The 16,853-nt window shown below is 34.2% G+C and overlaps 1 protein-coding gene across 1 annotated transcript; it reads left to right on the top strand.

Annotated features, from left to right (window-relative positions):
• The first annotated feature begins 6,611 nt into the window (after positions 1–6,611).
• Positions 6,612–15,359, top strand: LOC142521348 (oxysterol-binding protein-related protein 1C-like). Its single transcript, XM_075624560.1, has 10 exons — positions 6,612–7,454; positions 7,963–8,319; positions 10,926–11,025; positions 11,321–11,760; positions 12,029–12,184; positions 12,882–13,049; positions 13,119–13,259; positions 13,820–14,050; positions 14,486–14,599; positions 14,897–15,359. Exons 1-10 carry the CDS (start codon positions 6,933–6,935, stop codon positions 15,062–15,064), a joined length of 2,397 nt encoding a protein of 798 aa, XP_075480675.1. The 5' UTR covers positions 6,612–6,932; the 3' UTR covers positions 15,065–15,359.
• The last annotated feature ends 1,494 nt before the right edge of the window (positions 15,360–16,853 follow it).

Raw genomic sequence — 16,853 nt, 5'->3', positions numbered from 1 at the left:
ACTTCGTTTTGAGGTGAACCGAATAACCTTATTAACTGAAGTTTTCATAACTGATAGGACATTAGTTACAACTGATAATGCCCAGCTAAACTGATCGGCTGATCAATTGACTTTCAGTAATTGGCCATGTCATCAGTTAAAAATCAATAGATAGACTGTCAGGTCGTACCAAAGCATAACAGTTGTATCAGAACAGAACAGTTTGAATACATCGTATTACTGTCAGATAAAGCTACTACACGACGATTCAACGGATATTTGTCATTAAATGGTTATTATATACATTCAATACGACCGTTGAGATCGAAAAATATATATAGCTGATCGAATCAGTTGAAAAGGCCACTGACTGAAAATAAACGAACACGCGAAGCAATCAAACTACAACTTCAATCAATTGCAATAGACTTCACGAGCATATTCTCAAGTTTACAAATCACACATTTAAGCTCTACAATTATTGTACTTATCAGTAGCATTCAGGCTACCAGTTAGATCATCTTTTTAGTTTATAACTATATAAGAGTTGTTAGAATAAGAGTTTCAGTTTGGCAGTGTATAAGACCAACTGAAGTGGATTATTACAATTTGCTGTAATATATCAAAGTCTTTTAGTGAATCACATTTTCGTGATAGAAGGGGTGACGTAGGAGCATTTTAAGTCTCCAAACATCCAAAAAAATTCTATGTGTTCATCTCAGTTATCATTTCAGTTTATACAAAGTATTTAATCTATATTTCAGTCCCATTCCGCACTACTTTCAGTTGTCTGATATATATCGACAAATAAGATTCTAGGATCAGTTCCTCAAAGAACTGATTCACATTCCAGAAAAGAAATCAAAAATCCGAAGTGCTTATTCAACCCTCTTCTAAAAACTTTAGCTACCTTAATTGATCTTAACAAGATCTTAGATTTGGACTATAGATTGAACAAGATAATTAATCATGTGTCTAAAATTTACAATATCAAATGAGATATGCGTTAAAACATAAATGATGTCAATCCATTTATTGAAAAGTTATATGGCTCCTTAAATAGAAGAAATGAATATTTTATCATATAATTAATTGATGATAGTACAATATATGAGATATATATGTTGTAAAATGAAAGATAAAGCTTTGATGGATTCTGATTGACATAAAAATGATGTATCAATATAACGTGTCATATATGTTGTGACAAATTGTTGTACTCTATGTTGTTCGATTCTAGTTGAATTTTGTAAGTTTTGTATGCTTAAAACTTCGAATTTTAAAGATATTAAATACTGAATCAAGGTTTATAAGTTTTTACGCTTAAAATTCAAATAGTGAATGTAATTCAAAATTCTAAGTTTTAAAATTCGAAAACTTGGAAGTTTCCATACTAATGTGACAACAAGTGAAGTGATAGACTTGGAGAATACAATGTGCCAAATTTGAGAATAATATATGAGGTTTGAATTATTTAAGTAAGAATGATTAAGTCAAAACTTAGCAAGATATAAAATCTTGAATTTGGATGTAAATGTTCATATTGCTTATAATTTGTTAAAATTATGCTTACCCAAATTTGTGGGGAAACATTTGACAAATTTAATTGAACTACATCATTCTCATTTATCTTTTTCTTTCTAATCTAATTCTACATGCAAATTTTTTAAGTTTTCGAGCTTAAAAATCCAAAATTTACAAGATATAAAAAATCTTTACTTTGAATTTTCTAAGTTGTGCGCTTAAAATTCAAACTTTAGAATTATATTAGATATTTGTTTTGAATTATTTAAGGAATTGCACTTATATCTAAATTTTAAGAAATTAGTTATTATATTTGGATTTATAAGTTTTAACGCTTATAATTTAAATTTAATAGGACTCTATACATTTCAAAGTTTGTGTAACTTCAAAAAATGTCATAAAGTCCTATAAATTACTCGAAGTGTGGGGTATCAAGAGAAATGAGCTTAAAATCTACAAAATAATGTTTTCATAGTGGTAACTCAATCCTTATTGATTGGAGATCCGAAGATCTTGGTTCAATGCGATAATAAAATTATGAGAACTTGAGCTAACACTCGAGAAATAATCCATTCTCATTCCTATAAAGATGGTGTTGTGATGATTTTCAGTGTAAACTCTCTTTCAATATCACGTGCATTCATCCATTAATTTCATTCATGTGAGGGATTGTTTGAAATATTCGAGCTTAATGAATAGAAATTAAGCAAAATTAAATACGAAGAGAACTCGAACGAACAAGAACATTCAAATGTGCGTCTGAAAAGCAGACAGAAAATTTCCCAAGCAGCAAGGGAGGTACTGAAGTGCCTGTAAAGAGGCATCTTGTAATGCCCGAGAATTAATCACTGTAATTAACGATGATTTATTTATAATTTTATGTGATTATGAAAGATTAATCGGGACACGATTTGAGGCGGCGTGAAACGAATGATGTGCGAGGACAGTACCTCTCGCGCACATGCGCGACATGAGATGCGCACATGCGCGAAATGGACAGAGGGACTTGCGCATATGCGCGGTGGGTGTGCGCGCATATGCGCAAGCTGTGCATGCCATGTCCAGAGAGCCTCGCGCATATGCGCGATGTGTATCCGCGCATATGCGCGAGACAACCCGAGAGTTGGCAAAACTGAATAATAGCCTCGCATATGCGCGAGCTACCGTGAGATTGACGCGCCGAGACATTAGGCCTCGCGCATATGCGCGAAGAAAGGTCGCGCATATGCGCGAGACGTGCAGCACAAAGGGGCGAGCCACTTGCCTTACATGCGTGCACGTATACATATATATATATATATATATGTAACTTTGAAAAAGGGTCTTCAGAATTTGCAAGAAAAGGAACGAGGAAGCTCCCGGAGAAAATTTCGTTTAACTCGAGTCATGAGAAATCCGTCCGTCTGATTTTGAATCTGACTTCGGTACTGTGTTCATATCAACGCAGACTATAACTGGACATTGAAGAATTGACAGAGTTAAATTCCTGACCGAAACTACGAACGAAAGGTATAAGTCAATGTGGTATTGGGAGATCGACTTGAGTCGGTTTAGACTTGAGTTTCCCTAAATCACATACTTTACTGTATTGCATCGATATTTGCATTGATTTGATTGAGGTACTTGTTCTCTTGATTTATAGATAGCAGGTATTAGACGAGTAATCTTGTGACAGAAGTGCCCGATAGTGGTGGGATCGCCACGGGCACATTGCACTGATGTTACAAGATAGTGTATTGGCGATAGTGCCAAAGTCTGTCACCGGATGATTGGCTATCGATGTGGATAGAAATGTGGCTTCTCCTATTACTGGTGATCGGTACTGTATCGATGTGGATAGAATCGTAACTCTTCTATTACTGATGATCGATATCATATCGATGTGGATAGAATCGAAGTTTCTTTTATTACTGGTGATCGATACTATACCGATGTGGATAGAATCTGAGCTTCTTCTATTACTGGTGATCGACACCCTATCGACGTGGATAGAACTGGAGTCTTTTCTATTACTGTTGGTCGATATGGGAATACCAACTTCTGGAAACCGGGATCCCTAGACTAGGATTGAGTCTAGTCTGAATTGTAGAGTTACGAGTATTGTCGACAGTCTGATATTGATTATGTTTCAGATTTTGATACATATTGCTGTTATCTGTTACATGCTTTATATTTTTTTATATGATTGCATGTTTCGTTGATTTATACTGGGATTATATTCTCACCGAAATTATCCGGCTGTTGTCTTGTTTGTATGTGTACATGACAACAGGTGGGACAGGATCAGGGTCCAGGAGATGAGGAGAGATCGTGATAGAGTGGAGACTTCGGACTTTGATGTATATAGGGTTTTGGCACTTGATAATTAGATATTGAACCTTAGATTTTACTGATTTGTAGACGGTACAGGACTTGTACTTTATTTTATACTGAGTTGTATATTAGTTTGATTTCACTACATTCCGCATTAAAAAGAAAAAAATTTTATGACCCTAATTACTTGATTAGCAAATTGATCCTGATGACGATTAAGAACTAATTAGCGTCCGGGTCCCCACACATCTCAACACTTCTCTTGCTGCCCTGGAAATTTCTTTGACCCCTTGTTGACATTTTCTTAATGTTCTACAAATCTAGATGTATAAAACTATAATATAAAACTTATGAACTCGATTTTTATAGTGTAACACTGAATATCAAGCATAAGAAGAGTCCTTGCGACGTGAAAGAAAGAGTTTAGAATACCCTAGAAAGTTGAAGAAATAAAATGAGGAAGCTATATGGCTTATTTATAGGCAAACTAGGTTGGCGGGGTGCCCAAGAATTTTATAAATTTTCTTAAGCAGTCGAACAAAAGCCTCAGGTCTTCATGGACACCATGATTATTGGAGTAGCTAGCTAATGAGTGCTTGTTATGCTGACTAAATATGGATCATGCGTTTGGAATGCCTTGGTCTGACTATTATAATGCGTTATATTATAGTCACATAACGCATGACTAAATTAGTGACTAAATACATATTTAGTCATTTCAAACACATGATTCATGTTCACTGAATTATCCACATTTAATTATTATAGTTTTATCACTGAATGATCCATATTTAGTCATTCCAAACGCATGATCATCAAAGACGTCATCAATACTATTACTCTAAACTATTAAATAAAATAATTGCAACTAAAAACGACGGATTCATAGATCAATGAGAGATTCAACTTTAAATAAAGAATTAAGATACACAACGGTAACAAACTCTACTATGTTGACACGTGTTAAAATTCAATAAATTATTTAATTCTTGACAATCACAATGATATCTATAATTTATTTATTAAACGATTTCTCGAGTTAATAAACATTTTCAAATCTAATAATCCAATTATTTCTAATTGAATTTAATTATATATATCTAAATGCATTAAATATTTGTGGAATTTCAGTTTTCACCTAAAATCGCACAGTGAAATCGAATATTATTTCTAGTCAATTTAATCATGTATCGATGACGTCTTTGTTGCTATATTTAACCAATCATCTTCTGATTCGTATTTGATTAGACTATTAACAAGAAATATTAAACCAACATCAATCAATAATTGAAATCGAGAAAATTGATATATTGAAAAAAATCAAATATCAAACAAAGTATTGTTTGGCTCTGTTGTGGTCTATTGATCTTAGTCTAAAGAAATTTATTCCATAAAATTAAAATAAAGCAAAGACACAATGTTTGAATTCGTAAGAATAAAATCTAGGAATGAATAAGAAATCTCATTGTGGTTGGAGTGATTTTCCCTTTGAAGTTGTCTTCCTCTTCTCTCTCAAACCCTAGCAGCTTCTGTCTTCCTCCAACTGCTATTTGCGTAAAGTCTTCTCTGTTTGTTTTCCTCCATTCACTTCTCTGCCCCTATTTTTTTTCACGTGTAGATTTCTACCTATTCTCTGCTTCTTTCCTAGTCTTCTCTCCTTTTTTCACGCTTCTTTCATGTCTTTTTTATCTCCACTTCATGAGCTTAATCCTTCAAATCTTTGAAACTCATGTAAAGATAAAAAATTGTAGATAAAATTGTATATATTTTATTTTTAAAATGTGATGCTTCTTCTTTATCAAGAGCTGCACATATTTTCTTCCAAACTTTAAAATTCTCCAGGTAAATATTTGATTACCTTTATTTTGGTATTTTGTTGCATTTGAAGTTATTGTAGAATCACCTTTATCTCCAAAATTAGGTTTTTTCATCTTTTGTTCAAATATGTGAATATTATAAAATTAATTCAGATAAACACAAATATTATCTCTAAAATCTTTATAAAATTTGAGCTTATCAGACAACTCTTGTCTCGTTTCTACCCTTCAAAATATCAATGTTTATGATGGAACGAGCTCCATGGAGAGAAAAACAAACTTCAAATTCAAAATCTTTTGATATTAAATATTCAAATGGTATATAACACTTGTTGGGTAAGTGGTATTTTGTTTAAAATATATATTTCTTTTATTAAACCTAATTATATTTATATGTATATTTATAGGGATATATTTATAGTTTTCGAAAACGAGAATATTTTTTCTCCATTTGTTAAGTGACGATAATATCATTCACGTACTCTCATCTTATTTCCAACCGAAAACGAGAATGAATTCGAAGAGAAATGACATATTGAATTACGAGGATGGTAGATGAAGAACTCTCCTATGTTTTAGTTTCTATCTAGTAGTTATTTTATTTTTATTTCGCAGTTGTAGTAATATTTCATGTGCGATATTTTCGTGTTGTAAAGATAACATTTGATGTTTTCATGGAATGAATCGTAGCTTTGTTGTTTTCGAATATTTATTTGAATGCAAAAACTCCTGTGAAACGGTCTCACGGATCAATTTCGTGGGTCGAATATCTTATTTGAATCATCCATGAAAAAATTTTATTTTTTATGCTAAGAGTATTACTTTTTATTGTGAATATTGGTAGGGTTGACCCGTCTCACAGATAAAAAATTCGTAAAATCATCTCACAGAAAAACATACTCATATATGAATTATGGTTTCTACCAATATTTGTTACTTGTTATATTTGTTTACTTTGTCATATGTAATTTAAAGAGAAAATCTTTGTGGTTCCAAGGTTGAAAATATGGATTGAAGTTCCTCTCCACGAACACGAGTATTCAAAAACAATCCCCCGCAACTTCCAAATCCTCACTGTCTCACCGGAAATTTCTCCCTACATCTATTTCCGTGTCCTCTTCAAACTTCTCCCCTTGATTTCGTTACCATTCCTTTATCCAATTCACACGCCAACACCTGTAACTACATCTTTTCTCTTTTTTTTTTTTGGGTTTTCGGTTCCTGATAAATTCTCCGAATCTTGAAGAAAATCCGCTAAATCCCATTAAAATCCGACCCAGTTATGCTAATCTTTCGATTATGCATTCATTCTGCTGTGTTTCGTCGATAGCACTGACCAATTCCAACATGCAAGCCTCTTCCTCTGCACCGCAGCCGCCCTTCGATCCGCAGACTAGAAGTCAACAGAATCCCGCGATCTCGCGGGCCTCATCGGCGCGGGATTCTGGGATGGATCGGAGTTTGGTCGGTGTTTTGAATAACAACAGCAATATGATCCACAACCACAGCCGGGAAGTGAAGATTAACGATATAGTGGGTAATGGGATATCTGGAGTTTTGTACAAATGGGTTAATTATGGTAAAGGGTGGAGGCCTCGGTGGTTTGTTTTGCAAGATGGGGTTTTGAGTTATTATAAGATCCATGGACCTGATAAAATTGTTGTTAATCAAGACACCGAGAAGGGATCGAGAGTGATTGGAGAAGAGTCGATGAAAAGGATTTCTAGGCAGCATCATATTCACCTTCACCACCATCACAGGAATGGGAATAGTGGGTCTCCTTCAAAAAGTCGGAAGCCTGTCGGCGAAGTCCATTTGAAGGTTTCGTTTCTCATTTTTTTCAAGTTAATTGTATTGCGAGGGATGTGTGTTATTCGTATGTTTGTGGTATTTTATGTTAATTCATTAAAATTGATTGAGTATGATTGTTTGGATAAAGATTAGGCCTGTGAAATTTAACTTCTGTTGGCGGATAATGAGTTATCGGGATATTCTTTAGTTTCTAGGCGGAGAATTTTGATGAAAAATTGTTGATTTTGCTAATCTTCAGGTATTAAAAATAAGGGGAATGGGAATCATTTGTCTTGTTTTTGGTAATTACCATCTATTAAATCTTTTGATCGATAAAGTTGTTCCATATAGAGAGGTTTGCATATGTTTTCTTCGATTATATCACTCGTTCTCATCAGTCATAACATTCTTGAGAATCTCTTTAACTGTTCTCTGAGTTTTAATGCCTTGTATGTTATTGGTTTATGCATGCATTGAGCATACTTGTATTTGAAGTTACAAATGCTTGATCTTTTACAAGTAAATATTTTCTCCATAGGTATCGTCTATTCGTGAGAGCAGATCAGATGATAAGAGATTTTCCATTTTTACGGGGACAAAGAGGCTTCATCTAAGATCTGAGAGCAGAGAGGATCGAACTGCATGGATGGAAGCACTGCAGGCTGTAAAGGACATGTTCCCTAGGATATCCAACAGCGAGTTAATGGCTCCCATGGAAGATATTGTTGTCTCTACCGAGAAATTGAGGCAGAGATTGTTGGAAGAAGGCTTGAGTGAGGCTGCCATTCAGGACAGCGAACAGATCATGAGGAATGAGTTTGCGTCAATGCAGAACCAATTGATGTTGTTTAAGCAGAAGCATTGGCTCCTCATGGACACACTGCGACATTTAGAGGTACATGTTATGATTAACAGAAAACGTCCTACCGGTCGAATTCAGAATTCTTCTTCAGTTTCTTCTCCAAAGAATTATCCACATTAAAGTGCTTTCAGCTTTCCTTAGGTTTATAGTTTGGTGGCTCGGACTTGTGAGGAGTTTGTTTCATTTTCCCAACTCTGCAGAATGGCTGTAATTCAGTGATTTATTATTCTTATATTATTTTGTATAGGGTCACGGTCTGAAATTGGTTGCTTTACATATTTCTTTAGTAGAGATTGCTTGATCTGAAATTAGTTGTTGAATATTTTGTATCATTTGGTTAGTAAATTTCTGCTCGATTAATTTGATTATAACAATGTATGTCCTTCGTTTTCTTTTGGCAGCAAATGGGAAGTTTTAATCTTCTCATGAGGTGGTTATTTGTTGATCGGTTGCTACTTTAAATATTTGCCGGTTTTTCAGTGTGGAAGTGGAAGACAGATGGGATATGGGGATTTTGTTTGCGAGATAGATTTACAATTCTAGGGTGATTCATGCAGCTCATTAACCATGCATGCAATAGGGAATTTCTGTGTTTTTTCTCACCTGTTTTGTTCTAGAGTGAGTTATCTGAACATATAATGAGATTACCTGTCTAAGTTAGAAATATCTGGAAGACTAGTGTTACTTTGTCTTTAGAACTATTAGATTTTTGTGATTATATTTCAAGGTTTAGACTACCGATATTCTGGATCGGACTATGTAATCCTTCAAAATTGAAGTGCTTTTTGGTTGTTAGCACGTGTTCTGTTTTGAAAGGAAGCAACTGATTCTTAGGCTCTAGTTTACAGGTGGCATTTTCTTTACTGACAAGCCCCTCCCCTACTGCTGTTGTTACTTCGTAGTTGTAAGCATTCATAACTCTGTTGCGACTTGCAAGAGAACGCTTGTCTGATGCCGTTTTCGGTTGTACTTTTCACAATGCGTATGATGAAATCTCATCCTTCTCTCTATCTTTTGTTCATGTTATTTCTTTTGTCTTGAGAAAATACTAATTTTTATAGTCAAAAGAATCCTATTCTATTAAATTTAAGCCTAACGGCTAACCCATTGCGCATGGTTTCTTCATTCTGTAGTGATGACTGTTATGGGCTTAAATATATTGGCACACACTATCATTTCAACTGTAAAGAATATCATAGAAGCAATGACTTGGACGAGGGGTAAGGTCTTGGAAGAGAGTATGAAAGTAATATAAGGGGGAAGTTTGTTGGAGCAAAAAATATTCTGGTTTATTTGTTTCTGTTAGCTTGTCTAGGGCAAGGAAATTTAGTGTTTCCTTGAGAGAGAGCCAGCATGGGGAAATCTTTGTCTTCTTCCTTGTTTAGTGTTCATTGGAATCTTTAGGAACTGTACTTTGTTCAGAATTCAACGACATCATGTTTCATATTTTTGTGCTCTTTTGTGTTGTGGTCGCATCTACAACTAAAAGGATATCGATGGTCGTTCGCGTTCTTTTTGTATCGGTGCAAACCCCCCCTTCTCTTTTGTAAACTTGTGGGAAAAAAACATAAAGTTATTGCTTTTGGGGGATTTTGATTGTTCTTACTAATGTGCTTTGACATTGCCGTGAATAGTTTCTGTGTTGTCCAGGACACCTTGTCGAATCCCCATCCCTGTGTGTGGAACCTCCTCTATCCTACTGTGTCATAAGCTAACACCATGCGAGAGTTCTGATGTGTTTGTAAGTTGAAACGAGCAGTAATACAATTATAGTAGCATCCACTTGCATGCAGCAGTGGCTTCAGTTCAGCTTCCGGAGTTGGGGAAGTTATCAAACTGTTAGAACTCTGACTGTTCGATTTATGGAGTATTGTCGGTTATTCAATCTGCATATCTTCATAGAATAAATATTGTAGCGCATTGTCTAAAACTTTAACTAACTTGGAAGTTGGTATACGGACGAGCTGTGACACTTACCACTTTTACATTTAGCTTCAAGAGTTCATGCTCTTGCTAATATGTGGAGAAGAATCCGTTCCTCAACTCAATTAAAGAAAATTTGGTGATTCAGATAATAATTCTTGATAATTGGATGTAATTGAAAGTTGGGTTTCATCAAACTTTGGCCTTTTCTTTTAACAAAAAGATTCTTCGGAGATTTGATGTGTGCTTATTATGTCGTGGTGCTAAATTGAAGATAAAGAAATTGAATATTTTCTTCTTGATATTTTTAGCAAAAACTGAGGCTGATTCTTTTACTGTTGGACACCACAGAACTGTGTTTCCGTACAATTGTTTTATGTTATCCTACTCACTTTTTTATGAACTATTTATTTATTTGTACATTTTTTGTTAGTTTCTCGTCTTCACTTTTATTTTAGCGCTTTTTTATCTTTGAAGATTTTCATTACTTTATTCTCTCATTGTAGTCATATTTAATGTAGTTATTTTTTTAGTAAATATTCCATTAGTTATAAGCAATTTTTATATCAAGAGTGTGTCTCGAGTTCCTACTCATATTGTTACAGGTTAATATTTTGAATTCAGTCTTGTAATAAATTTTTGATCTTTTGTTTGTGTTCTTTTACTCATCACTTTCTTTACTTGTTTATTCAAAATACTGTTTATTTGTTGTGAAGACAGAGAAGGTCGATCTGGAGAATACAGTAGTTGATGAGAGCCAAAGACAATTGAAAGAAGTTGGATCATCCAATACATCAAGACAGGACAAGTACAGTGGTATGCTTCGAGAGCCTGGTTTTCTTTTTAATATTTTGGCTTGCATGGTTAAGTAGTCCACCTTGACGTGATTGATTCATGTTTGTGTTTTTGGAATGGAAGTCAAGCTCAAGTGTTGCATTCAAGTTTGCTATTGGCCTATTTCAATGCTGGTTTATCTATTCATAGATAGTAATTTGCGATTGGTAAATTATTGCTGATGCATGTTTTATCCTTAGAATCGCTAACTATTTGGTTGTTTCCACTTATTTGGTTGGTTCCACTTATTTATATCAATCTTTTAAACTTTAAACAGAAAGTGCAAGTGAATCGGAAGATGAAAGAGTAGATGCAGCAGAGGAAGATACCGATGAAGAAGACAATACATTCTTTGACACCAAAGATTTTCTTTCGTCTAGCTCTTTCAAAAGCAGTGGTTCTGACTTTAGGACATCGTCACTTTCATCTGATGACAATGCGCTTTACGATTTTGAAGATGAGGATAATATTGATCCAGCTATTAAATCTACTGGAACTAACTTTTCTTATGTCAAGCGTCGGAAGAAATTGCCAGATCCTGTTGAGAAAGAGAAAGGAGTTAGTTTATGGTCGATGATAAAAGATAACATAGGGAAGGACCTTACCAAAGTGTGTCTTCCGGTCTACTTCAATGAACCTCTCTCTTCCTTGCAGAAATGTTTTGAAGATTTGGAGTATTCGTATCTTCTGGATCGGGCTTATGAATGGGGGAGGAAGGTTGGTTGTGGGCAAGTGTGTTATTTATTTCAATTTCTGTTATGATGTTAATTAAATTTATGTATAGGTAAACTGTAGTTTTCAAAGAAAAAATATAGAAAAAACTTCGACATTGTTTTCCGGTGGATTGTTAATGAGAATCATTTACTATTATTGTGTTGCAAAGTTGGAGTCTAAGCTTACTAAGGAAGTCCAATGAGAATGCTCTTTCACACCTATAATTTTTCAGTTATTATATTCTAATCTGTGATTTACTTATGTTTGATAGGGCAACAGTCTTATGAGGATTCTAAATGTAGCAGCATTTGCAGTATCTGGATATGCTTCAACTGATGGGAGAAATTGTAAACCATTCAATCCATTGTTAGGAGAGACATATGAAGCTGATTATCCAGACAAAGGCCTCCGTTTTTTCTCGGAGAAGGTTTTATTATCATTACCTGGAACAAACTCTTGTCCATTTCTTATCGTTTTCAAAGCTATATTGGCATTTTAGAGACGTGCTATCCTGTAAATCTTCCGATGCTTTTGTGTCTAGAATAGTTTGAAAAGAATATTAATTTGGGAGAAGGTTGGAATGAAGATGGATTTCTTGATTTTACGACCCAAATGCAATCTATTCATTTTCACATATTAGTTGCATTATAGTAATTACATTTTGTTTTGATTCGTATAATGTTTAGTTTTAAGCTACACTTTCTGTTTTTCAACAAGTGCATCAAATGCTGAATGTTTATTTAGAACTGTGGGCAGTGTTGTCCTATTGATCTGGTCTCAAAGTCCCAAGGAATAATGGAAAACAAGAAGTAGGGACTGGTGAGAGTTAGGATGTGGAAGATTTCATTTTATCATGTTTTGTGGTGAATAATCTTTTTTTTAATGGGAAATAATTCTTTTCATTTAAATAATCAATGATCCTTGTCATTTAAATATGAAATGGTTGGTCTGAGTTGCCTGTTCGAGTTCCAAAGTCATGACTGGTGGCCGAATAATGAGTATGCAGAAATCAGTAACAACTCCCGGTCTATTGATTGCCTTAAATTATTAATTTTGCTCTTAACGAATTTTTTTTTCATTTCTCATAACCAAAAAAAATGCTAATGCTCTTTTATTTGGAACAGGTGAGTCACCATCCTATGATTGTAGCATGTCATTGCGATGGTACAGGCTGGAGATTTTATGGCGATAGCAATCTGAAAAGCAAATTTTGGGGTCGCTCCATTCAACTTGATCCAGTTGGTATTTTAACTTTAGAATTTGACGATGGAGAAATCTACCAGTGGAGCAAGGTATTGTTTGCAAAATATTTTATTGCTCTTTTTTTATGTCCTTCAATAATTAAGGTCTTGTAATGACAGGTAACGACATCTATTTACAACCTCATATTGGGCAAATTGTATTGTGATCATTATGGTACAATGCGGATACAAGGAAATCACGGTTACTCCTGTAAATTGAAATTCAAGGAACAGTCAATTATAGACAGGAATCCTCATCAGGTAGCCTAGTCTCCCTTAGCTGTAATGTCTTTATTGTCAGAGAGTGATATTGTGTTTTCTCTCTTTACAATAAATAAACTTTGTGTTTCTTATTTCTTATTATTGCATTTAACAGATACCTGCTGTTATATTTTTACATTTGTTTTTGGTAAAAAACACTGCGCCAACAAACAATAATATGAACTACTTGAAATAAATCTTTGAGTTACAATTAGCATGCATGGAGTGATATGCACGATACTTTTGTGCCAAGCATATGAGAAGATCCAGTTAGTTCTCCTTCTTTTGCGCATCTTGGAGAAACGAGTATGATAAATTAGCCTGAGAATAGTTTTAACTTTTTTTCCCATTAGATTGGAGGATAGAGGGTGCATTTGCTCGTACAATCTTTCGAAGTAGGTTTTTAATTTGGATATAACAGGGAAGTTGGATGTAGTCTTCCATGTGATGAGTAATGCATGCAATCCTTTCAGTTCATCATCTTTTGCTGTATTGCACCGTGATGAATGGCTGATGGATTTTGTGGGTCGTATTTTAGTCGAACAACTTGACTTTTGCAGGTGCAGGGAATAGTCCAAGAAAAGAGTGGAAAGACAGTGGCAACCCTATTTGGAAAATGGGATGAAAGTCTGCATTATGTGAATGGAGATTGCGCGTCCAAAGGAAAATCCCATGAATCATTTGCAGAAGCCCACTTGCTCTGGAAACGTAGCAAGCCTCCTAAGTTTCCTACACGCTATAACTTGACGCAATTTGCCATCACACTGAATGAACTAACACCAGGGCTAAAGGTTAATTTTAAAATATCACGGTGTTTGGTGTTTTGCATGTGTTGCTTGTTGCGTCTTCTTCGAGTCAAAGTTACGAAGTTGGTCTATTCATAGTTTGATATCTTTATCATTTTGAACGTCTCTTTTTTTGATTGTATAATGTTTGAATTTGCTTTAGATGCCACCTTGATTTTCTCATCGCATCGACTTTTTTACCCATGTAATCCATTTGATAAATCTTGTCATATGCATCGATTTGTACAGTGGATGCGGAGACTGCTTATACATATTCTTTTATAAGCAATCTGTGTCCACAAACGATCTTTATCATTTGTGCAACTTGAAAAGCCTGAAAATTATTACAGCATAGCTGGACATGAAAAGAATATGCGTCCCTATCTTGAGGACTTTATTATTGCGTCACATAAAACGTGGACGACTTTTCACCTGTTTCAGGAAAAGCTTCCCCCCACAGACTCGAGACTGAGACCTGATCAAAGGTGCTTGGAAAATGGGGAGTACGAAATGGCAAATGCTGAAAAGTTGCGCCTAGAGCAGCGGCAACGACAGGTAATTGGTGACAGTATTTAAGAAATATTATTTTCTATTTTTTAGTCTGTTTTCCATACCAATATACAAGCCTTTTTCACCACAAGTATACTCTTACTCTCAGAACTCTTTTCTTTAATCGAACTAGTGCACTGCCTCGGCTTTACTTTTGAAAACATGCATGTAACACATACATAGTTATCTACACGAATCTCATACGACGGTTAGAGATTTTTTTGGCTGATGAAATTAATGAGTAGTTAAATCTTTATAAAGTGTAGTTCCTGGTTTCATTACTAACAAATCTGTGGAAACTAGGCCCGGAAAATGCAGGAACGAGGTTGGAAACCACGATGGTTTGCGAAAGACAAAGAATCCGATACCTACCGGTACATCGGTGGGTATTGGGAAGCAAAAGAACAAGGCAACTGGGAATCATGTCCGGATATATTTGGCCAAATACCAGTAGATCAGATTCTAGACTAAGTAGAAAGGAACCATTCTCGATTTTCACTGGTTTTTTTTTTTTTTTTTGGTTGTGAAAATAGGAAATATATTGGGGGAATGGCTGATGATTGGACAGTGTCCTCAGGTGAAGCAACCAAAGTTGTTTCATATTGTTCATTCTTTTTTCTTCAATTTTCTCCATATTTTAATTTAAAGTACTGTATAATAATAAAAAGTACTAAAGTTCCGAAGGAAAATCTTGTTTACTCTTGTTTGGTAGACGTGTGTACATTATTGCTTTACTTTAACGTATATATTGCCATCAATGAAATTATATCTTAGCAAATAAGAGGTACATCAAGAAATTGAGATATATGGGTGAAAAAATATATTTAATGTTCTTTTGTATTATTCAAGATTTTTGAAAAATAGTAAAGATGAGCATAGAGAATAATTCAGTCTGGATATTGCAACGGGCGGTATGAGATGGTTTGGTCAATTTTAGGACATACCTCAAAATCCGGTGGTTTTGATCTTCAGACAGACCTGTAATATAAAATTTGAGCCAAATACTACGAGGTACTGCTTGATTACAGGGGGTGAGGCCCGGTCTCGCTTGATTAATAATAATAATATAGGATAAATGAAGGATAAATAATTAGAGTGATAATAAAATGAAAAGTAAGGATACAACTTATAATTTGATGAGTTATACGCGTGTGGTGTGATTTTAAAATTACGGATTAATTTTGTATATTTTATTATAATGACCAAAATACCCCACTTCTATTTTTTTTTTCTCTATATCTTTTTTGAAAATTAATAATAATAATAATATATTATAATCACATATATATTTACTTTTGGAAATGAAAACCCATTATTGCTTAATATTTTTCCAGATATTTCTTCAAACATAATTTTTTTCTCATTCAGATTCAAGAATATTAAATTATTATTTATTCGTAAATTTAAGCAAAATTTGACATTTTCTCTCGGATACTCGCAAAAAGGTTAGTCTATGCCACGTTGGGGATGTTTCTCTCCTTATTTCAATATTAGATCATGTGGATCTCTAATATTTTAATGAAAGTTGACGTATATGTTGATGATCCAAATGCTTACATTTGACCGCATCAAGAAATACTCTAGTTGTATCGTAAAATAATTCTTTTACCAAGTCCCATCTAATCCCGTCTCTGCACTGTGTTCTTCTTCCGTCTTCTTCCTTCCTCCCCTCTTACTTTACGCTAGATTTTAAAATTTCATCTCTATTTTTGACAAAATCCTTCTTCTAAATCTAAGCACTGGTAAGGTCTCAATCTCATTTTGTTTTATTGGGCTTTACATTTTTGTTATGATATTATTTGGTATGATTTTTGTATGGGGATCGATTTCTCAGTCTATCGATCCATTTCATACGATTTTCTGATATTTAACTGCATAATTTTTATGATCCATTAAAAGTGTATTGGCCGAAAGGAAATTTTTTTTAAGTTAGAAGTTGCTCGAAAGTTAACTCTGATAAAATATTTTACAAGAAAGACTAAATGATTTTGGTATGTTATTAATAAAAAAAATTGGTCGAGAAAATGGATTATGCAAACTTAATCAATAATTGTCGCTTCCAAAACTGCTATGCGAGTAATATTCAGCTGACTATGTATTATTTCGAAACACGAATTTTATATTTTGTTTGGATGGTCTTGGTTTTATTAGTATTTGCTTATGATATATTATTTTGGATGATATATTTGTCTATCTTTTATTTCTAGAATTTGTGTTATTTTTACTACCATATTTATCGATGAAAAAATAAGTGAATACT

Source organism: Primulina tabacum, chromosome 12 (assembly GCF_025594145.1).
Source record: "Primulina tabacum isolate GXHZ01 chromosome 12, ASM2559414v2, whole genome shotgun sequence".
Taxonomy (NCBI): Eukaryota; Viridiplantae; Streptophyta; class Magnoliopsida; order Lamiales; family Gesneriaceae; genus Primulina; species Primulina tabacum.
The sequence above is the reverse complement of the archived record's forward strand: the minus strand, read 5'-3'. Positions and strand labels throughout refer to the sequence as shown.